The sequence below is a fragment of the Chanos chanos genome, chromosome 5 (assembly GCF_902362185.1).
Source record: "Chanos chanos chromosome 5, fChaCha1.1, whole genome shotgun sequence".
Taxonomy (NCBI): domain Eukaryota; kingdom Metazoa; phylum Chordata; class Actinopteri; order Gonorynchiformes; family Chanidae; genus Chanos; species Chanos chanos.
In genome coordinates this window covers 3,861,314-3,883,813 of record NC_044499.1, presented here as the reverse complement: position 1 = coordinate 3,883,813, position 22,500 = coordinate 3,861,314, and the positions used below count along the sequence as shown (strand labels likewise).

Sequence of the window (22,500 nt, the reverse complement as noted above, 5' to 3'; positions counted from 1 at the left end):
TCTGTGAGGTGTGTGTGTGTGAATATGTGTGTGTGTGGTGTGTGTGTGTCTGATAGAGATCAGTGATTGGTCAGAGAAATGGAAGATGTCTGGCTCTGTTGTCTGTCTAGGGTCACCACGACGACCAGTCTGCACTGATAAAGACTACGCTGCTAGTCACAGTGCATGCTGGGATTTCATCAGATTGCTATGATATTTAAAGAGTCTCTCTCTCTCTTTGTGTGAAGCGGGGTAAGGCTAAGAGAATGCGGAGAGGGGGGTTAAGAGTGTGTGTGTGTGTGTGTTTTAAGGATGCAAGTGTGTGTCCAGTCAGACATCACATTACATTCAGCTACAATCTGTGTTTTGGTTTTTGGCGTTCTCAGCCGCTCAGGCTGTGGTTTGGAATCGCTCAAAGTTACAGCTAATTGCTTCATTGATGGAAGAATATTTCATCTTTCATTGCTTCACAAAGAACCATGAGATCAAGAGTGATTTTTAACCTTCTTTTTTTTTTCTTTTTGCTCTCGATAGCTAGATTGCTCTATAGAGAAATGTAAAAATGTCTTGGTCCTCCAAACACAACAGTCCTAAATCAGAGGGACTGGGTTTGGGTTTGGGTTTGGGCTGGATGCCAGCTCTGGGCTGGGATGGAGGGAACAGTGAAAGAATGCTCTCCTCTGTTCCGACCTGTCTCCCCGGTGCCTCCGAGGGTTTCCTCATGCTCATGGCTGTCTCTCTCCTGCTCTCCTTCTCTCCATCTCTCCATCTCTCCATTCCTCTGTTTCTGTTTGTCTCTGATTGTGCAGTGAGGCCTCAGTCTTCATTACTGGCCTTTAATGTGGAGAAGCCTGATGAGATAATCAAACCACACTGAAACAACACAGCATCTCCTCTTCACTGTGAGGTGGACTTCTCTCTCTCTCTCTCCCTCTCTCTCTCTCTCTCTCTCTGAGGTTATGGCTTCGTGTTTCTTTGTTCTGATGGCTCCTGTTACTCTGTGTTATAGAGATGTATACATGTTCACTAGTTTCTCTCCTGTTACTCTGTGTTATAGAGATGTATGCATTTTCACTAGTTTCTCTCCTGTTACTCTGTGTTATACAGATGTGTACATTTTCACTAGTTTCTCTCCTGTTACTCTGTGTTATACAGATGTGTACATTTTCACTAGTTTCTCTCCTGTTACTCTGTGTTATACAGATGTGTACATTTTCACTAGTTTCTCTCCTGTTACTCTGTGTTATAGAGATGTGTACATTTTCACTAGTTTCTCTCCTGTTACTCTGTGTTATAGAGATGTGTACATTTTCACTAGTTTCTCTCCTGTTACTCTGTGTTATACAGATGTGTACATTTTCACTAGTTTCTCTCCTGTTACTCTGTGTTATAGAGATGTATACGTTTTCACTTGTTTCTCTCCTGTTACTCTGTGTTATACAGATGTGTACATTTTCACTAGTTTCTCTCCTGTTACTCTGTGTTATAGAGATGTATACGTTTTCACTTGTTTCTCTCCTGTTACTCTGTGTTATACAGATGTGTACATTTTCACTAGTTTCTCTCCTGTTACTCTGTGTTATGGAGATGTATACGTTTTCACTAGTTTCTCTCCTGTTACTCTGTGTTACAGAGATGTATGCATTTTCACTAGTTTCTCTCCTGTTGGACAGTCCACAGTTCAGTAATGGTCCGTAAGAAAACGTTTCATCTTAATCTGTCAATATCAACTATTTGGACAAAGAGTTTGACATTCGTCGATATTTTCTGCTTGGGTGTTTTCTATATAGATATCTGTGTGTGTGTGTGTGTGTGTGCGCGCGCGCGCGCGTGTGTGTGTGTGTGTGTGTGTGTGCGTGTGTGTGTGTGTAATTCATTTTCTGTCAGCGCTGAATCAGCAGTAGTAGTGTGTCTGCATTTAAGTCTCAGGGTGTGTAAACTGTAGCCTCAAGCAAACAAGACACACTCCTCCCCCTGCACACCATTAAACACTAACACACACACACACACCATTAAACACACACACACACACACACACACACACACACCATTAAACACACACACGCACACACACACACACACACACACTCATGACACACACATGCTCTCAGAGGCTGCCTCTCTCTTTGTCTGTCTGTTTGCGCGTATGTGTGTTTTTGTTTTGTTTTTTTCACGCATGCGACCTGTGTGTGTTGCATTAATGATTAGGGAGGGGAGGGATTTTCTGGAGGGAAGAGTTTATTGGTTGGAAGACTGTGGGTTTTCTGCAGGCCTAATAGCCCATGAACCAGATTTACAGTCAAATTGTCAGAGCGAGAGAGAGAGAGAGAGAGAGGAGGGAAAACTATTATTGGAATTTACTGATATTGAAATTTATGTGAATGTTTGTATGCGTCTGGCTGTGCATTTCCGTGATGTATGTGTATGTTTCTGAAGGCATGGAGGATGTGTTTCTGTATAATATGCTGTGTGTGTGTGTGTGTGTGTGTGTAAAGCTGACAGAGAGCATTTTGTCCTCTGTCCTTTGGCTTACTGGCTAACTGGGCTGTTCTGGACCTGGCTCGAATGTCTTGGCCAAAGTGTTCTCATGCTGGGCAATGTCTTTATACCATCAGGATGCAAATGCATTTGTAGCACAGAGTTTGAATTTGCTCTGTAACCACAAGCCAATTTCCCAAGAGGCTGGTGCAGAAAACCATTTCTGTGGCTGTGACTTGCTTCATAATGCAGACTCTTACCCTCAGAGGATTTTCCCATGTGGATATTGATCGAAGAGGTTATATATGTGTATGTGTATGTGTGTGTGTGCGTGTGTGTGTGTGTGTGGGAGAGAGAGGGAGAGAGAGAGATGGATTAAGGGTGCAGTTGTATGGATATTTTCTGACCTTATTGATGTGAGTCCAGCTCACACCTTTCAGTCTGCCTTTTGACTTTCTCTCTCTCTCTCTCTCTCTCTCTCTCTCTCTCTCTCTCTCTCTCTGTCTTTCTCTTTCTGTCTTTCTGTGATCTCTGCTGTGCTGAAGTGGAACATTTTGGGAGTCTTATGAAAATAAATAATTAAAGGCAGGATTTGAATATTTAAATATTTAACAGCCTAATAAAATTGACACCGCCCTCAAAACTCAGTGTCCCTTTTTATTTTAATGAAGCATAAAGATTTTAATTAAATCTTTAAAGCGCTGCTGATGTAAAAGTCCAAAGGTTTGAGCCCTCTCTGCATCGTTCACACGGCAAGTCTCACTCACTTAGAGACAGACAGACAGACAGAGAGAGAGAGAGAGAGAACTCTGTTTCCTTTGATTAATGTAGAGGGATGTTTTTCACAACCCCTCACCTCCTTTACTCTCTGTGAAAAAGTATATCCATCTTTCTCATTTTTCTCTCTCTTCCACCATGTGCTTATTAAATGTCTGTATTCTCTCAAAACTCAACTCTTTAAACTCTGTGGGTGAGTCAGTATAGAGAAACTCAGTCATGTGTCTTGTCTAAAGAAAGAGAAAACAAGTTGAGGGTGAACATATTTATGCTATTCACAGCTTTTAGAGAAGTAAGCAACGAATTGTTTTGTTACTTTCCATTGCGTTTGGCAGCATGGAAAGCAGTCTTTCCCTGTCAGATAGTGTATTCTAGTCTTCAGATGTTGTGTGTTTGAAGCCTGCTGCGGTTTTCCTCTGTGAAGTTTATCAATATCTCTCTCTCTCTCTCTCTCTCTCCCCCTCTCTTTCTTTTTACCCCTCTGACTTATTGGAACGTGTTAGCTGGCTGTTTGCTTATAGATTTAGTTTGACTGATGCAGACTCTGGACCTCTGTGACATTGCCTCTGTGACATGAGCTCTGTGACTGTTCCTCTGTGAAACGCAGGCTTTCTGTGTCCTGTGCGGTGCTCTCGTTGGATAAGCCGTAAAAGGAGAAGGCAGGAGCTGGGCTGTGTGGGGTGATGGCAGTCATTAGGCTCTTTTACCCAAAGAAATAAAGGCAGATTGAAAGAGTGAAGCAGAATTTATTGACCTTGTTCTGCAGTGGTGTAAGTGCCTGTACGGAAGCCTGGAGGGGCAGACCCTGTGCTTTCTGTTAAAGCGTTCATCACAGTTAGCCTGCGTTATAAATTCTCTCTCTCTCTCTCTCTCTCTCTCTCTCTCTCTCTTTTTCTCTCTCCTGTTGTCCTGTTGAATTTGGAGGTGGTTTCTGTTTTGTTGTTCTGGTTCTGTCGTGCGGTTCTGTTCCTGGTTCTGTTTTGAATGGGCCAACTACTGCAGAGCTGAATGGTTAAACAGTAGACACTGCTGGGGAAAAGACATGATTTGACATTAGAACCACTGCATACTGAAGCTGCTAATGGAAATGTCATGACTACTTCACGACTTAACCGTGTTTTAGGTTTTATCAGGTGAAACACGCATGATCCAAGTAGAATTCAATAATTATTTATTTTGTGAGATTATACAAAGTATCGAAAACAGCAACAAAAACGACAATGCAATTTTATATATTTGCCTTAGAGTAAAAGGAATAAATGCACAACTGATTTGATTTAAGTAATATTCTATCTGCAGATTTATGACAAAAGAGAGTGTCTAGTGGCGAATAATATAATAGAGAATTTTTTGTAATCTCTCTCTCTCTCTCTCTGTCTGTCTGTCTCTCTCCAGCCTGTCCTCCAGGGACCTTTAAGTCCAGTCTGGGCACTGGGTTGTGTCTACAGTGTCCTCCCAACAGCAGGTCCACGTCAGAAGCCTCCACCGTCTGCGTGTGTCGGAACGGCTACTACAGGTCGGACACGGATCTGGCCGACATGCCGTGTACCAGTGAGTCCTCCCCCCTCCATTCAGCCCTGTTTGCGCCATGCGTAAAACACATCACAGGACACTGCATCAATCACTTTGATTTCTATCCTGCATCACTTGCTGGTCTCGTTTGTGTAAATACTGAACAGACCGTGGACCTGGAAGGTGACTTAGGCATGTGTTTATGTTTATGTTCATCATCCAGTTCAGCCAATCAGCAGATGTTCTGTGGTTGCTATGGTAAAATAGTAAAAATAGTAATGACTTAATGATGGAGGAAGAGAACAGAGGCTACGGCTGTGTAGTTATACACTCCAAAAAAAACAAACAAAAACAAAACAAAACTTGAATGTTTAAAAAATACACAAACATCTGTTAGCTATGGCTGTAAAATATACAGCGATATGCAATATGATTAGAAATGTAACATTTAACTTAAAGTAGCTCCGCACAACTGCGTCTCCAAGCATCTTTTATGAGATACCAGTTTGATTTAACAGTGATTTAAATCCAGTTAGAAGAACCAGACCTTTTAGCTGAATTCACCTATTTTAAGCAGGAGCAATAAGTGAGGGAAAAGCTGTTGGACTTTGGTACTGTGGCAAGGTTTGCTTTGCTTTTCATCAGTGAAGATTCTGTAAGAACTGGGTCACAGGCTCTCTGTGACTGCCTGACCGTGTTTCAGAACCAAGACAGGGGGAATATTTCCGTTTGCCAACGTGATTGAAAATGCAGGCAGGCTGTAGTAGTAGGGGAATGTTAACAGTGTATGTTCTGAGAGACTCTTCATGAATATGATGGAGAGTCTAATGCACACACGCCTCTGGGACACACATACACACACACACACACACACACACACACCTGCACAGCTGTGAAGCGCAGCGGGGTGAGCTGCTTGGTGAGGGATGGGCGACCCACATAAATCCCCCCCCCCCCCTCATTTTTCCTTCCACTCGTTCAATCGCTACCTTCCCATTGGGAAACAGCTAAAATGTATCACACTATGTGGGTCACCAAGAAGAAGTGGTTCACATGCAGACCCAGAAACATCTCTCTCTCTCTCTCTCTCTCTCTCTCTCTCTCTCTCTCTCTCTCTCCCCTCATTCATGAAAAGAGAGCGGCTGCCCTGGCCATTTTTATGAATGAAAGACACCTGCCATCATGAAAGACTAGCAGACTTGCGTGTGTGTCTGTGTGTGTTCACGAATCAGTCATACCAGTCAAAGAGTCAAAGTCGAGGTTCGTATCTTCAAGGGTCAAGTTCAAGTGAAATCTTTAGTCTTTAACTCAGTGTGGGATCTGAGATCTCTACAGGTGATAAGCATCCTTTCCCGTGTTTTCCACTGGAATGAGTGTCGTCCTATCCATCCATCTATCTATCTATCTATCTATCTATCTATCTATCTATCTATCTATCTATCTATCTATCTATCTATCTATCCTTCTATCTATCAGCTCTCTTATATAAGCTTACACACACACACACACACACACACACACACACATGCGCACACACTTCTGTTTAATGAGGCACAGCTGTGTAGTCAGTTCAGAAAGGCACTTGTCCTGTTCTTAAATGGAGGAGGAGGGAGGGAGTTGTAATGTGCTTTAATTTCATAAGGCATTGCTCTGCTGTGGATGAAAATCCCCTCAGATTAAAGGCGACACTGAGCCTCCCCAATCTCCTTTCAAATCCAAATCTCCTTTCATTTCAAATCCAAAGTGCCAAAAAATCCAGCATCAACCAAAAATCGACCTACTCTCCAAAGACTGTTTAGATGAGCCTCCTCCTCCTCCAATGAAAGCCAATGAAGTGTTTCATTTCAGGGAAGAGTTTAGTGCTCCTGTCGGACTCCCTCCTTCACAGATGTCGAAATTGGAGTCGGAGGTTAGATCAGGACATGCCCGAGTCAGAACTCCACTCAGTGACCTCTGGTGCAGTGTGACCTGAGCACAAGTCGCCAACTCAACACTCCATCTCCATCCACACTCTTCACTCCATCTGTGTGTGTGTGTGTGTGTGTGTGTCTGTCTGTGTGTGCAAGTGTGTGTGTGTGCGCTTGTGTATGTCTGTCTGTCTGTGCGTGCGTGTGTGTGTGTGTCTGTCTGTGCGTGCATGTGTGTGCGTGTGTGTGTGTCTGTCTGTCTGTCTGTGCGTGCATGTGTGTGCGTGCATGTGTGTGTGTGTGTGTGTCTGTCTGTGCGTGCATGTGTGTGTGTCTGTCTGTCTGTGCGTGCATGTGTGTGTGTGTCTGTCTGTCTGTCTGTGCGTGCATGTGTGTGTGCATGCATGTGTGTGCGTGCATGTGCGTGCATGTGCGTGCATGTGTGTGCGTGTGTGTGTGTGTCTGTCTGTCTGTGCGTGCATGTGTGTGTGTGTCTGTCTGTCTGTGCGTGCATGTGTGTGTGTGTGTGTCTGTCTGTCTGTGCGTGCATGTGTGTGTGTGTGTGTCTGTCTGTCTGTGCGTGCATGTGTGTGCGTGTGTGTGTCTGTCTGTCTGTCTGTGCATGCATGTGTGTGTGTGTGTCTGTCTGTCTGTGCGTGCATGTGTGTGTGTGCATGTGTGTGGGTGTATGTGTGTGTGTGTGTGTGTGTGCGCATGTGTGTGTGTGTGTGAGTGTGAACTAATGAAATGATTCCTTTCTCATGCTGAGAAGCCAAGACATCCATATCTAAATGTGCACAGAAGTGAAAGTTTCACAATAATTCGGCTTTCTGTCTCAGTCGTTCTTTTCTTTCTTTCTTTCTTCCTTTCTTTCTTTCTTTCTTTCTTTCTTTCTTTCTTTCTTTCTTTCTTTCTTTCTCTGAACACAAAAAGACTGCGCTTTGGCCTTCCCGTTTGTAGAATGTGAAATATAAATTCATATTAATCATATTGCCAAGGCCAGAGGAAACAGTCTTGGGTTTTCTGTGTGTACAGTAATTCATAGGTGTAGCCCCATCATTAATCTTACTCAAACACTCCCAGACACAGCTATGATCCTAAAACAGGCTGACTTTTCACAGAGTTTCTCTATTTAAACAGCACTTTATCTGACGGTGGTGCTTTACCATTCAGTGTGAGCAGGAAGGGACTTGTGTTTGTTTACTTCATTTGTTTGTTTGTTTGTGGATTTGTACGTGTTTATTTATTTATAAAGCACCATTTTAATTGGCTGATGGAGAAGTCGCCTTTCTGCTTTTCTTCCTCTGGCTCTCGGTTTGTTGAAAGCTATAGCCGTGGTTTCCTCTGCCTTCTGTGAGACACCCTGGAGAGGTGTAAAAAAAAAAACCACAGGCTGTTTAAAAAGATGCCTGATCAGAAATCTCCCTGATTAGGAGGGTGATAGATTGGCCAGTGCCTGCCTCTGTCAGTAGGGGGTTCTGGAACAATCCATCCCAAAAAAATAATAATAAATAAATAAATAAAAAACAAAAGAAAATCTCACCATGTTTCGTTCCTCCCTTCCTCTCTCTCTCTCTTTCTCTCCCTCTCTCTCTCTCTCTCTCTCTCTCTCTCTCACACACACTCCCTCTCTCTCTCTCTCTCTCTCTCTCTCTCACTCTTTCTCTCCCTCTCTCTCTCACTCCCTCTCTGTCTCTGTCTCTCTCTCTCTCTCCTTTCCCCGTGGGGCTGACAGGGGTCCTCTGTCTCCCAGCTTGAGGGCTCCTGGCCGTCCCAGTGGGTTTCATACCAGGGGACAGTGCCGGTGGGACGGCCTACGCCTGTCTTAAATTACTCCCAAAGAAAGGGCCCCTTCCGCCCGGCAACCGGCTGACAACTCACCAGCTAATTGGCCGACAGGATGAGCGCTGATTAATCCGCCGGGAAGGCTGGATGTAGAGAGGGATGCGCTCTTCCATGGAAAGGGAGAGAGGGCGACAGACAGAGAAAAAAAGAGAGAGAGAGAGAAAATTTTCTTTTTCGTTTCGTTCCCAGCGTGGTGTGGGGAAATACGGGGGTTTGAGCCGCTCTGATTGGCTGGTCGCGAGAGGGATTTGTTAGCGCGGAGCGGCCGGGCGAAAAGCGTCAGTCAGGGTCTGGCGGTGCTGACTCTGCTGACGATGCCTCGGCGGAGAGAAGAGATGTGTCGGCGTGTGGCTGTTTTCGGTTTAGCAGTCCATGATCTCTTAGGATAGCACACAGTAACGGTGAAGGATACAATGAATTACTGTCCACAGATGTGTGCACTCACACACACTCACACACGCACACACACTCACACACACACACACGCACACACGCACACACACTCACACGCGCACACGCACACACGCTCACACATGCACACACTCACACACACACACACACACACACACAATCTTACTCTTTTCCATTGACATATGCCTGGAATAAATGTAGTTTATATGCACTGGTCTCAGCTCAGGCCTGCATGCATCTTTGGACAGCACAGAAAGAGAGAGAGGGAGAGAGAAAAGAGAAAGAGTAAGAGAGAGGGAGAGGGAGACAGAGGGAGAAAGAGAGAGAGAGGGAGAGGGAGACAGAGAGAGAAAGAGAGAGAGAGAGGAGGGATAGAGAAAAGAGAGAGAGTAAGAGAGAGGGAGAGAGAGGGAGAAAGAGAGAGAGAGTGCAGTCCTTGTCTGTAATGCAGTGGTAAACAAACCCTAAGCCAGTGTAATTGCCTTGCCTACTCTAATCCCTCCAGCCTGCACTGGCTGCAAGTAGAGTGATTGTGTTCTGTTCTTAAGCTCCTTTCTAACCCCTCTCTCTCTCTCCCTCTCTCTCTCTCCCCCCCCCCCCCCCCCCCCCCCCCCTCGGTCTCTGCCTGAACTATACGGATAACCTCCTCTGTCTTCTGTGCTCCTCAGTCTCCTTCTTTCACGCCTCCTGTCCTCCTTTGCTGAGAGAGGAGTACAGTATCCCTTTATCTTTTAATTTTTCTCTCCTCTCTCTGTCTATTTGTCTCTCTCTTTGTCTGTTGGGATAGACATTCCATATTGGTCCTCTTCCCCAGCCTCATCTCTCTCTCTCTGTCTCTCCCCCTCTCTCTCTCTCTCTCTCTCTCTGTGTTTCTTTTTTTCCTCTTCTTCCATCATGCCCTGGCCCCTGGGGGAGACAGTGGCCCTTCATGTGAAACCTCCTTAATTTCATTCTCCTCTCAGTGCTGGAAAAGTCTGTTTCTCCCTCTAAATGTTATCCTTTTCTTTTTTGCACCTCCTCACCTATGTCTGACAGAAGCACTGCATCCCTCTCTCCCTCCTGTGAAGAGGGAAAGGTGTGAGGAACCTTCCGGTCTTCCTGTGTATTGCCTGGAAGTGGAGCCTCTGTCATTTATATGTTAGTTATTATTTGTGATGTACGTGAAAACAATTTGTTTATCTAAGGCTGATTCATCTAACTGGTATTTTTTATGAACTGGAGCAGTGCATATAGAGCTTTACTCTGTCTTTCTCTGAAACAAAACCAACACAACATTTTTTTTTTTAAACCAGCTTAGACTAGTTCATCTAACTGGGAAAAAAAAAAACCCAAAAAAACTTTTATCGGGATATGCAGGCTATAGCTTTATTATTCCCTTCTCTGAAACAAAACAGACCCTGAGCGAAGTCAGAGGAACGGTTTGAAATGTGAGGTAGGGGGAGAATCATAATTAATCTGACGGGCATATCGTGGTTTACGCCAAACGCTTTTCAGCTTCGCTGGCGCAGTCGTCTTAAACGTCACCGTGAGACGTCCCCGCCGCGCGTCTCTAAAGCCCCAACTAATTAGACTTCACACGTAAACTGCAGCACCGTTACTGCGCAGACTGAAAAACGCGTTAAGACAAAAACAGCATGCCTGCATCTGCCGTCTCACGAAAGAAAAGAAAAAAAGAAAGAACGAAAGAAAGAAAGAAAGAAGGAGTGCTGTGTGTTTTAAGGAGGCAAATTGCCTGTGTGTGTGCAGACGTCCCTGACTGGCCTGGTTTGGATTCTTTAATCTGTCTCCAGACTTTCTCCTCTGTGTCACGGCGAGCTGAGGGTTGGCTTATGAACGAGGGGCCCATCTCTGTACGGAGACTGTACCTCACGCTCGGAGAGAGATTCAGCCGCTGTTTCAGACCACGCAAAATTACAGCCTTCAAATTTCCCATCATGCCTCACAACCCAAACCCCCTCACTCCTCACAGACAGAGATCAGTGTTGTCCCACATCCCCACAGGAGTCTCTGATCTGAGAACGGGAGGAGAACAGTGATGACGAGAGAGAGAGAGAGAGAGAGACGGGGGGGGGGGGGGGGGGGGGGGGGGGGGGGGGTGAGGCTGTTTTGAGGATAGGTATTAGAGGGGTAAACACTGTCGTGGCTGTTTATTTTGGGGAGTCAAGGAGAACTCCTTGAAATGGTCGGCTGACGGAAGAAATTGTGACTCCTCACTCCCTCCTCCTCCTACTACTCCTCATGTTGGAGCTGAGCCCTGGGTGTGTTCTCTGGGCTGTGTGTGTGTGTACGTGTGTGTGTGTGTGTGTGTGCGCGCACGCGCGTTGTTTTATCACTCTCTGAGTTCACTCAGTCAATATTCCATCATCCTTATGCCAATAGGAAAAAAGATCACAATGTCACAAGTAGCCTCCTGAATGCTCTCTCTCTCTCTCTCTCTCTCTCTCTCTCTCTGTCTCTCTCTCTCCACCTCCCTCTACTTTCTCTCTGTCTCACTTTCTCTGTTTCTGCCTGTCTGTCTGTCTCCCCCTCTCTCTCTTCCTCCCTATCTCCCTGATATGTTTGCATGACCTTATCGGAAAAATCCAATGTGAATATTACTGAAGGTATACAACATACATTGAGAGTGAGAAAGTCTCTGGGCATGTAATGGCAGAAAGAGAGAGAGAGAGATTTTTTTATTATTATTTTTACATTGCATTTAATACATCAATTGATCCATCTTGATTCTGTCCATATTAAGTGATGCAGCCCCCCCTCCCTCCCCTGCAGAGAAATCCCCACTCCACCTGTCCAAGATGCACATTCCATTCTTCATAAGGAGATATAAAGCACCTCGTTAACAACAGAGCACAACACATTTTCAACACCCCATACATTCAGAAAAGAGAGAGAGGGAGAGAGAGAGAGAGAGAGAGAGAGAGAGAGAGAGAGAGAGAAAGAGATACGCTGGATGATGATGTGAAGATGATGATGATGATGATGATGATGATGTTTGTGTTTTTAAATAAACTCTCACATGTAATCAGAATCCATCTCCAGCGGTGCCTATAGAGTAAACAGTAAACAAGGCTCAGAGCTTAATGAGGGTGTGTCACAGATGACCCCTGTTTAGCATTCAAACTCAGCAGACTCTACTCCGTGTTCACGTCTCATTTCTCTAAATCTGACCACAGTCAAGACTTCCCCCTCTATTCTACCTCACAGTTCACTCTCTCTCCAAAACACACAGCTTACTCTCTCTCCACAACACACAGCTCACTCTCTCTCCACAACACACAGCTCACTCTCTCTCCACAACACACAGCTCACTCTCTCTTCAAAACACACAGCTTACTCTCTCTCCACAACACACAGTTCACTCTCTCTCCAAAACACACAGCTCACTCTCTCTCCACAACACACAGTTCACTCTCTCTCCACAACACACAGCTCTCTCTCTCTCCAAAACACACAGCTCACTCTCTCTCTGGTTCACTCTCTCTCTGGTTCACTCTCTCTCCGGTTCACTCTCTCTCCTGCTCACTCTCTCTCCTGCTCACTCTCTCTCCTGCTCACTCTCTCTCGGCTCACTGTCTGCACATCCCAGCCCCGTCCCATCCCTGCAGTCTGTAGAGTGGAGACAGGACTGACTGAGCTGACTGAGTGTGTAGAGTGGAGACAGGACTGACTGAGCTGAGTCTGTAGAGTGGAGACAGGACTGACTGAGCTGAGTGTGTAGAGTGGAGACAGGACTGACTGAGCTGAGTGTGTAGAGTGGAGACAGGACTGACTGAGCTGAGTGTGTAGAGTGGAGACAGGACTGACTGAGCTGAGTCTGTAGAGTGGAGACAGGACTGACTGAGCTGAGTCTGTAGAGTGGAGACAGGACTGACTGAGCTGACTGAGTCTGTAGTGTGGAGACAGGACTGACTGAGCTGAGTGTGTAGAGTGGAGACAGGACTGACTGAGCTGAGTCTGTAGAGTGGAGACAGGACTGACTGAGCTGAGTGTGTAGAGTGGAGACAGGACTGACTGAGCTGACTGAGTGTGTAGAGTGGAGACAGGACTGACTGAGCTGAGTGTGTAGAGTGGAGACAGGACTGACTGAGCTGACTGAGTGTGTAGAGTGGAGACAGGACTGACTGAGCTGAGTGTGTAGAGTGGAGACAGGACTGACTGAGCTGAGTCTGTAGAGTGGAGACAGGACTGACTGAGCTGAGTCTGTAGAGTGGACACAGGACTGACTGAGCTGAGTCTGTAGAGTGGAGACAGGACTGACTGAGCTGAGTGTGTAGAGTGGAGACAGGACTGACTGAGCTGAGTCTGTAGAGTGGAGACAGGACTGACTGAGCTGAGTGTGTAGAGTGGAGACAGGACTGACTGAGCTGAGTGTGTAGAGTGGAGACAGGACTGACTGAGCTGAGTGAGTGTGTAGAGTGGAGACAGGACTGACTGAGCTGAGTGTGTAGAGTGGAGACAGGACTGACTGAGCTGAGTCTGTAGAGTGGAGACAGGACTGACTGAGCTGAGTGTGTAGAGTGGAGACAGGACTGACTGAGCTGACTGAGTGTGTAGAGTGGAGACAGGACTGACTGAGCTGAGTGTGTAGAGTGGAGACAGGACTGACTGAGCTGAGTGTGTAGAGTGGAGACAGGACTGACTGAGCTGAGTCTGTAGAGTGGAGACAGGACTGACTGAGCTGAGTGTGTAGAGTGGAGACAGGACTGACTGAGCTGAGTCTGTAGAGTGGAGACAGGACTGACTGAGCTGACTGAGTGTGTAGAGTGGAGACAGGACTGACTGAGCTGACTGAGTGTGTAGAGTGGAGACAGGACTGACTGAGCTGAGTCTGTAGAGTGGAGACAGGACTGACTGAGCTGACTGAGTGTGTAGAGTGGAGACAGGACTGACTGAGCTGACTGAGTGTGTAGAGTGGAGACAGGACTGACTGAGCTGAGTCTGTAGAGTGGAGACAGGACTGACTGAGCTGAGTCTGTAGAGTGGAGACAGGACTGACTGAGCTGAGTCTGTAGAGTGGAGACAGGACTGACTGAGCTGAGTGTGTAGAGTGGAGACAGGACTGACTGAGCTGAGTCTGTAGAGTGGAGACAGGACTGACTGAGCTGAGTGTGTAGAGTGGAGACAGGACTGACTGAGCTGACTGAGTGTGTAGAGTGGAGACAGGACTGACTGAGCTGAGTGAGTCTGTAGAGTGGAGACAGGACTGACTGAGCTGACAGGGAGAAGCACATATTCTAGAGTTACATCTCTGACAGTCTCTGCAGTCCAAATGGAAGAGACAGCCGCAAACAGTTTGATTCGTCACTGTTTACTGGCTGACTGTGTCTAGGGGTTTCATTTAATCAAACTACATCTGGAGGGAGTTATTTTGGCAGCGCAAGCTATGAGCTTTCCTTTCCAAAGTACACAAAATGATTTGTCTGAAAGAAAAAGTCATTTAGCCCAGTTGTTTTCTGTTTTTTGGGGGTGGGGTGGGGCAGGGGGTGTTTGGGTGATGGTGGTTTAAGACTTGGTGGTTCAGGATGCTAAAGCAGAGTTTAGTCCTGTGTCTGAAGTCTTGGCACCATTCTCTTGGTAAAAGACAGAAATGCCACGCTGTTCTTATTACAGTATAACACCACACACCCACAGACATCTCCAACACATTCTGACTGTCCCTCATGCATACACACACACACACACACACACACACACATTTTGCATTCGCTGTGTGTCTTTGGTGACACATGGACACATAAATAAGGGCGCACACACACACACACACACACACTCACACACACGAGGTTCATATGTTGCAGAGGTGGTAGTGTATTTAATGCAGGCCCACGTAGAGAGAGAAGATGCATCATAATAATGTTTACATATGCTGTCAGTTATTCTGTATGTGCACAGAAAGGGAAAGGCGTGTGTGTGTGTGTGTGTGTGTGTGTGTGTGTGTGTGTGTGCGTGTGCGTGTGTGAGAGGGTGTGCTATTGACACGCTCCAAGTGCTTCTCGGTTCCCTTGAGAGCAGGCTAAGTGTGTCATAACTCACTAAACCTCCTGGCCTAATTCTGTTCTCGCACACACACTCACATACGCGCGCACACACACACACACACACACACACACACACACTCTCTCTCTCTCTATTTCTCCTGCACTCCTACTCTGGCCTAGTTCCACATGTCGAACTTTCTGCAGTTCTCACTTTCTTTATTCCACTGGCTCTTTTCCATTGTAGATAATAAGCCATTTGTTTGTTTTTCAGTCATACCTCATCAAAAAGCAGGGGTTTTTGTTTATTTGTTTGGCCACCGGCAGTAGGCTTGTCTTGTTCTGAATTAGTGTTATTTTCTTTCTGTGAGTGAGAAAAAAATCTTTCTGAAATATTTTTATCTGCCACCAGTCCTTTTATTGCAGAGAATACACTGTAGAGATTCTCCAACCCTTTTTATCTCTGACCAATCGGTGCAAACTTTCTTTTTCACTGACCAGTCGGCATGCTGAGGATCGTGCCCCTTCTTAGTCGTTGACCAATCAGCATGCTGAGATTTACAGGCTAGCCCTATGACTGACAAATCAGCAAGGTGAGGATTACATCTTCTCCTTGTCACTGACCAATCAGCATGCTGAGACTTGCAATCTGTCCCTGTTTCTGACCAATCAACATGCTGAGAATTACAATCTGTCCTGTTTTTTTGACCAATGGGCATGCTGAGGATGGTGACCTCTCCATGTGACTGAGCTGCTATGCTGGTCGGGGGGCGGGGGTCACACGGTCGTGTCACATACGCCGTGTTGTCATCTGCTCTGGGTCACGGAGCCGTCTCCGCGTTTGTGTTCCTGCACAATGCCTCATTGTGTCTGTGTTGAGTAAACATGCCCTCTTCTCCCAAATCCCAACCACACAAGGCCTCCTTCGTCTCCTCCTCCACCACCACCTCCATTTAACGTCATACCCCCCCCCCCCCACCCCCAACCCCTCGAGACCGCCCTGCCTCCGCCGGAAAGCTCGCATGCCGCAGGAAGTCATTTCTTTATGGAAAACACAATATGGCTTCCCCTGTTTTCCTGTGAGAGCCCAGCGAGTTTGGGCTGTCTCCACCGAGAGGCAGGAAAAGCTAGACCCACTCCAGATTAGCCAACTGTTATTTGATGTTTTCGGTTTGGTTTGGATTTTGTTCTGTTTTATTAGCTTTCCTCTGGCTGATGAAAAAGCTCTCATCACATATAGAATTTGTGCTCTCACACGCAAAGGCTCTGAGACCGCTCCTCTATAGGATAATTATAACTCATTACTCACTCCAGTGGGTCCAGGGCTCCCAGTAAGGGTTCCCAGTATTGTATCAGATGCCAGTTCACATACAGAGGTTCTTATGCCACGGTGGAGAGGGGGCACTCTTTCTCTCTCTCTCTCTCTCTTTCTCACACACACAGACACACACAAACACACATACTCCTGCAGGAGTTGTAGGTCTCCTTTATTTGTTTATTGTAATTTCTGTTGTAAAATGGCCAAACGTTGTCGTCACTTAGATACTCATGAATAGAATTCCCGAATGGCCCAGCGGAGTGGAGTGTTTTTAGCCCCATATACACTTAATCCACAATTAATGAGAACACAGCTGAATCAAGCTATTTGACATTCAACTCACGCTTGTTAAGATGGCTTATCTAAAAATCCCACTGAAAACATTCTGGGAACATTACAGAAACTGTCCCTTGTTTTTTTTTTTCCGTTCTCCCCACCCCCCCACCCCGTTCCGACAGGCGTTCCCTCCGGTCCGCGGAACGTCATCTCCATCGTGAACGAGACCTCCGTCATCCTGGAGTGGCACCCGCCACGGGAGACGGGAGGGCGGGAGGACGTGGTCTACAACATCGTGTGTAAGAAGTGCCGGGCGGACCGCCGCACCTGCTCGCACTGCGACGACAACGTGGAGTTCGTGCCGCGGCAGCTGGGCCTGACGGAGACCCGCGTCTTCATCAGTAACCTCTGGGCCCACACGCTGTACACCTTCGAGATCCAGGCCGTCAACGGCGTCTCCAACAAGAGCCCTTATCCCGCCCAGCACGTCTCCATAGACATACTGACCAACCAGGCCGGTAAGGAGCGGGGCTAACGGCCCGCGCCGCGTGCGTGTGTGTGTGTGTTTTCTCGGCCGCCGTGGCCTCGGCACCCCCCCACCCCCCGCGGCTGACCGCGGCGGAGTTTGAGAGTGTGTGAAGAGAGAGAGAGAGAGAGAGGCTGTGTGAGTCGGTGGTTCTCTAGCGATCGATGTTTAATAGCTAGCGCGCTGTAGCGCCCGAGAACGAGTTTGTTTATCTTTGACTTGGAATTGCTGCTGTATTTGAGGAGACACAGAAGTATGGGCAGAAAAAAAAACCCCCAAAAAAAACCTCTCAAACCATTCAACATAAAAAAAAAAAAAAAAAAAAAAGTTGAACAGTGGGTCTCGTCAAGGAGCCTCAACAAAATATCTCTTTATTTCTTCAGCGACATAATATATGAAAAATATATGAATCTAGTCAGGTCTGCACACTCTCTTTTTTATACAGTGCAGAAGGTCAAAATGGAGGACAAATCCTTGTCTAGTCTGATTGTCAAAACTTAAGGGTGTCTGGTCTGATCATCATTTCTGTCTCTACTCATTATTTAGTCCTCCACTGCTCTCTCTCTCTCTCTCTCTCTCTCTCTCTCTCTCTCTCTGTGTGAGCTGAAAGTAGAATATGTAAAACTGGATCGTTCCTTTATGAAATTCAAAGCTAAGTCTAAGCAAACAACGGGGAATAAAAGCTTTATCCAGATTGGCGTGACTGTGTGTGTGTGTGGTTGTGTGTGTTTGTGTTTCTGTCCATGTTCATGTGTGTGTGTGTGTGTGTGTGTGTGTGTGATTTAGTGTATGTGTGTGTGCGTGTTTGTGTGCGTTTGTGTTTCTGCCTGTGTGATTGTGTGTATGTGTGTGTGCATGCGTGTGTGCGTGTTTGTGCTCAAGTGTGTTTGTGTTTGTGTGCATGCCTGTTTGTGTGTGTGTCAGACATACCTGGCGGATCACAGTTTTGTAGTGGACTATGCAGAACTCCCATCAAGCCTTGAGTGTGAGGTCAGCCAGTTTTCAAAGAACATGGAAAACAACCTTTGATATTCTGGCTTTTCTCTCTCTCTCTCTCTCTCTCTCTCTTTTTCTCGCACCTTGGTGAGTGAGAGTAAAGCCGTGAGGAAAAGGTGGCGTGCTGAGGATTTGCTCTTTCTGAGCGAGGAGGAGTCGAGTCCTATATGAGGAGGATGTGCCGTGTCATATGCTGTGTGGCAGGCGTACATCTCTGCCCTCTTTAAGCCTGCTTTGCACTTCTCTTCCTCCCTCCCTCCTTTTTTTTCCTTTTTTCTATTTACACATCACAAGCTCTTTGATGGGACTGAAAGAAAAAATTTGCTAGCGTACAATTTATTCCACTCCGCGCAGAGAACACTCCAGTAATACTTGCTCCCGTATTTCTATGTAGCGTCTCTCTCTCTCTCTCTCGCTCTCTCTCTCTCTCTCTCTCTCTCTCTCTCTCTCTCTCTCTATCTCAGTGCACAAATGGTAAATATGGATTATATTTCTGGTCTGTTTGGATGAGTGGACCTGCCAGAACTTTGTTGTTGTTCTTTGTGGTTTTGTCAGTAATGAATTTTTTTTTTCTCCCAGGGAGACTAAACAAGGACTCCCAAGAGACCATAATTGGCAAAGGTCTTGCCAACACTTCCTCCTCCACTACGCTGTGCGAATGTTCTGGAAACAGACGACACAAAAACCTTTTCTAATTTAACTGCCACAGTAGAAAGACCCAGGCTGTGTTCCTCAGGGCTCAGGAAGCTGACTGCCCAAGAACCTTCTAGGCTAAGCCGCTCTCACAACACTTACACACTGTCTTTTTTTTCTTTTTCTTTTTTTGTTTTCCCGCCACCGCTCAAGTGGCGGGTCCTGGGGGGTCCTTTCCTGAGGATTGGGTCCGTGTAACAGGACTGGAACATTCCACGCCTCTCTCACTCGCTCGTCTCCCTGTTCTCCACAGATGAAGGGTCTGTGTGCTGTGTTTGCCATCTCGTGCGAGTTGACATGGTCTGACATTTTCCTGGTAACAATGTCCCTCTTTAGGAATTCTGAAATTCAGGCACTGAAAATAAAGTGTCTGGAAATACTGTCAAGTAGTTCTTTTACCCATCTCTCCCTCTCTCTCTAACACACACACACACACCCTCACACACACACTCACACTATCTCTCTTTTTCTCTTATTCTTGGTGCAACCTGTTCATGCTCTAATAGAGTCATGTTTTTTTTTTTTTTTTTCCAAACAGGCGATCAGATAGCATGCCACGACTGAAGGACCCCATCAGGGGAGCTGGAGTTTCAGTATTGACCATGTGGAAAATTTAAATGAGGAGTTTTCTGTATAGTCTCTTTGCCTTGAGTTCAGGCAAAGCCCAGGGGTCCTGACAGCGTGTGTGTGAGAGATCAGAAATAGCATGTGGAGACAGCAGTGTACGGACAGTCAGCATGTCAAGAGACGTTGCACATTCCCTATGAATGAAAATGAAAAAAAAAAAAGAAATATATATATATGTGTGTGTGTGTGCGTGTATACACACGAGAATGTACGAGAACGAGAAGACCATTGAATCTCATACACACACACACACACACACACAGGGTATATATACTTATACATATATACGTACATGTGCACTCATCTGTTAGCACTGCTCTGTCATTCTCCTACAAAATATTGTACATGGAGGCAAAGCTTTCTGGAAGTGAAAGTCTGGGGTTTTTCTTCTTTCCTTCCAATGCTGCTGATTTTTCTCTGCCTGGTTTAGCGTGTTGCTTATTTGTTGTTGTGCAGGTAAATCTGAGCTAATTATAGTCGTAATCACGGCTGCAGCCTTGTTTTCAGCGCTGTGTTGGTTTTCCACTGGTGTTAGTTTAGTCTTTTCTGCCCGTTTATCTCAGCCAAGGACCTGACTCAACCCTCCCTCTCTCTCTCCCTCTCCCTCTCCCTCTCTCTCTCTCTCTCTCTCTCTCCTTCCTCCTCCTCCTCCTCCTCAGGCATCTCTGAGTGACAGGTAGCACAGAGGTGTGAATGCTGTGTACACTTCACTGCAACACATTCACCGATATATGTGTGTGTGTGTGTGTGTGTGTGTGTGTGTGTGTGTGTGTGTGTGTGTGTGCCTGTGTGCACATGCATATGTGTGGTATATGTGCATGTAGCACAATAACTGTATGAAGAACATTCTTGTACTCTCTCACGCGTACAAAAGCCCGGTGTTGTTTTGGTCTGGTTTCTTCTCATTAAAGGAGATTTAAAGACACTCAGTGTGTATCTCACACCATGACTGAGATCAAAGGACTCTCTCTCTCTCTCTCTGTCTCTCTCTCTGTCTCTCTCTCACTCTCTCTCTCTCTCTCTCTCTCTCTTTCTCTTTTAAAGGGATGAGAGGGAAGGAGAAGGGGAAAGAGAAACCGAGAAAAGAAAAGAAAGAAAAAAGAGGAGAAGAGGGAATAGCTCCGATTATCAGGGATGGCTAATGGCCAGAGCTGTGTTTGTGTGACATGTCGAATAGAACACTTGACAGGTAGACGTTTAAGAAAACGACTCCGCCAGAGCCCGACTGTTAGCACCAGGACTAGTCATCAGCAGCTCGCTTTTAATCTGCGCGGCGAAACATTTAGGGCTTTTGTAGAGCAATAATTACACTGTTTCAACCTGTGACAGGCCAGCCCTACACAGAGATATACCAACACATATCTCAGAGCCGCTCAGGAGAAAAGCCTGAGAAAAACTTGGACGCAGTGGAGGAGATGAGAGAAGAAAAGAAAAGAAAAGGTGTCAGTCTCGTGTCGGCGATGAAAATGAAAACGTCGTGTAGGCGATCGTTAGGCTGACAGGTCAAGTGGCGGTCGTCAGCAATGGTCACGGGTCGTCCTTGGATGGCTTTTGAAGCCTGATGAGGTCAAAGGCCTGTGGGCTGTGGGAGGGGCCAAGTATTTCTATTTGCATAAGGGCAGGGTTATGGATGGAAATGGGGAGGAGACTAGAGGAATGAGTGGGCGGGAATTAATCACTGACATTTGCTCGTCCCGGGCTCTGTGCAGAAAGATTGTCAACATTAACATTACTGTGAGGTTTAATCTGTATGTGGCATTTGTGTCTGGTGTAATACTGAACTTTACTGGAGCACTTATACCACAGACAGCTCCTTAATGGCTATGTGCTTGGTTTGTATTCCGCTTGTCTTGGTAGTCGATTTGGATAAAAGCCTTTGTTAAAATGAATTGATGTAAATGTAAATACTTTTCTGAACATCTAAGCTTCAGTTATTATTGACACCCACAACTACTGCTGTATGAACACACCCCGGCTCAGCTTTGAGTAAGTTACATATATATACATATAAGTTACACATGGAGTATAAGTGTATATATATATATATATATCTATATATATATATATATATATATTATATATATATATATATATATAGATATATAGATATATATATATATATGTGTGTGTGTGTGTGTGTGTGTGTGTGTGTGTGTGTGTGTGTGTGTATATAGATAGATAGATAGGTAGATAGATAGATAGATAGATAGATATATATGTGTGTGTGTGTGTGTGTGTGTGTGTGTGTGTGTGTGTGTGTACATATATATATATATGTGTGTGTGTGTGTGTGTATCTGTATGTCTGTTAATGTGTGTGTATGTATGTATAGTAAGTAGTAAGTAACGGGTGATTAACATTAAAGCCAATGTTTTATTCAAATCAGTGTGTTATACTAGCACTTATAAAGCTGCAGACAAGAATGTGTGACACTGAGGTTAGTAACACGCTCTATACATTTATACATGGAAATGTATGTCGTGCCGAAGGCTTTGCCGATAAGAGGTTTACACACAGGTGTGTAGCGGGTCAGTATATAGAGCCCCTCAGATAGAGTTATGCATGATGCTAGAGCCCAATGCAGGGCCACAGAGGCTGATATGTGACTGTAAAGCAGATATATAGTCCTGTAGACAGCTGTATGGTGTTCAGTCAACGCTTAGCACACTGAGCAGGGGTTCAGGTCGCTCAGATTCTGAGTGGAAAGAGAGGCCAGAGTTGTCAGTTCAGGGGCCTGATCAATGGGCTGATTTGCGGGTTCATTCTCTACCTGTCTGAGACCTTCATGATGGGGGATGCCACTCTCTCATGGCTATTTATGTCTGCCGCTCTTTGGAGGTGAAATTAGTATTTTTATGTTTCAGTTGATTTACTTATGTAGTCGTCTTTGGGGGTTTTTTTGGGTGGGAGTGGGGGTTCTGTCTACTGCTCATTTGTAGAGCTTTCTAGAATGATTGAATTCTCTCTCTCTCTCTCTGTCTCCCTTTTTCTGTTGGTCTCTGTGTCTGTCGATTTGTCCATGTGTCAAATCTCTGTCTGTCTGTCTGTCTGTCTATATTTGTGAGGGTTTTTTTCTGTTTTGGGCTGTAAGCCTCACGTGTGTTTTTCACTTTGTCTGTCTTTGGGTGAAGCTACTGTGTATACGTTCTACCTTTGGCATGTGTCTCAGGCTCCTGCTTG

General features: G+C 45.8%; 1 protein-coding gene across 1 annotated transcript in view; it reads left to right on the top strand.

The window, feature by feature from the left end:
• Positions 1-22,500, top strand: part of ephb1 (EPH receptor B1) — a 145,715-nt gene that overhangs the window by 56,605 nt on the left and 66,610 nt on the right. Inside the window, exons 4-5 of the mRNA XM_030773474.1 lie at positions 4,630-4,785; positions 16,661-16,996. Coding sequence (XP_030629334.1) covers positions 4,630-4,785; positions 16,661-16,996 — 492 coding nt within the window. The remainder of the gene's footprint in view (positions 1-4,629; positions 4,786-16,660; positions 16,997-22,500) is intronic.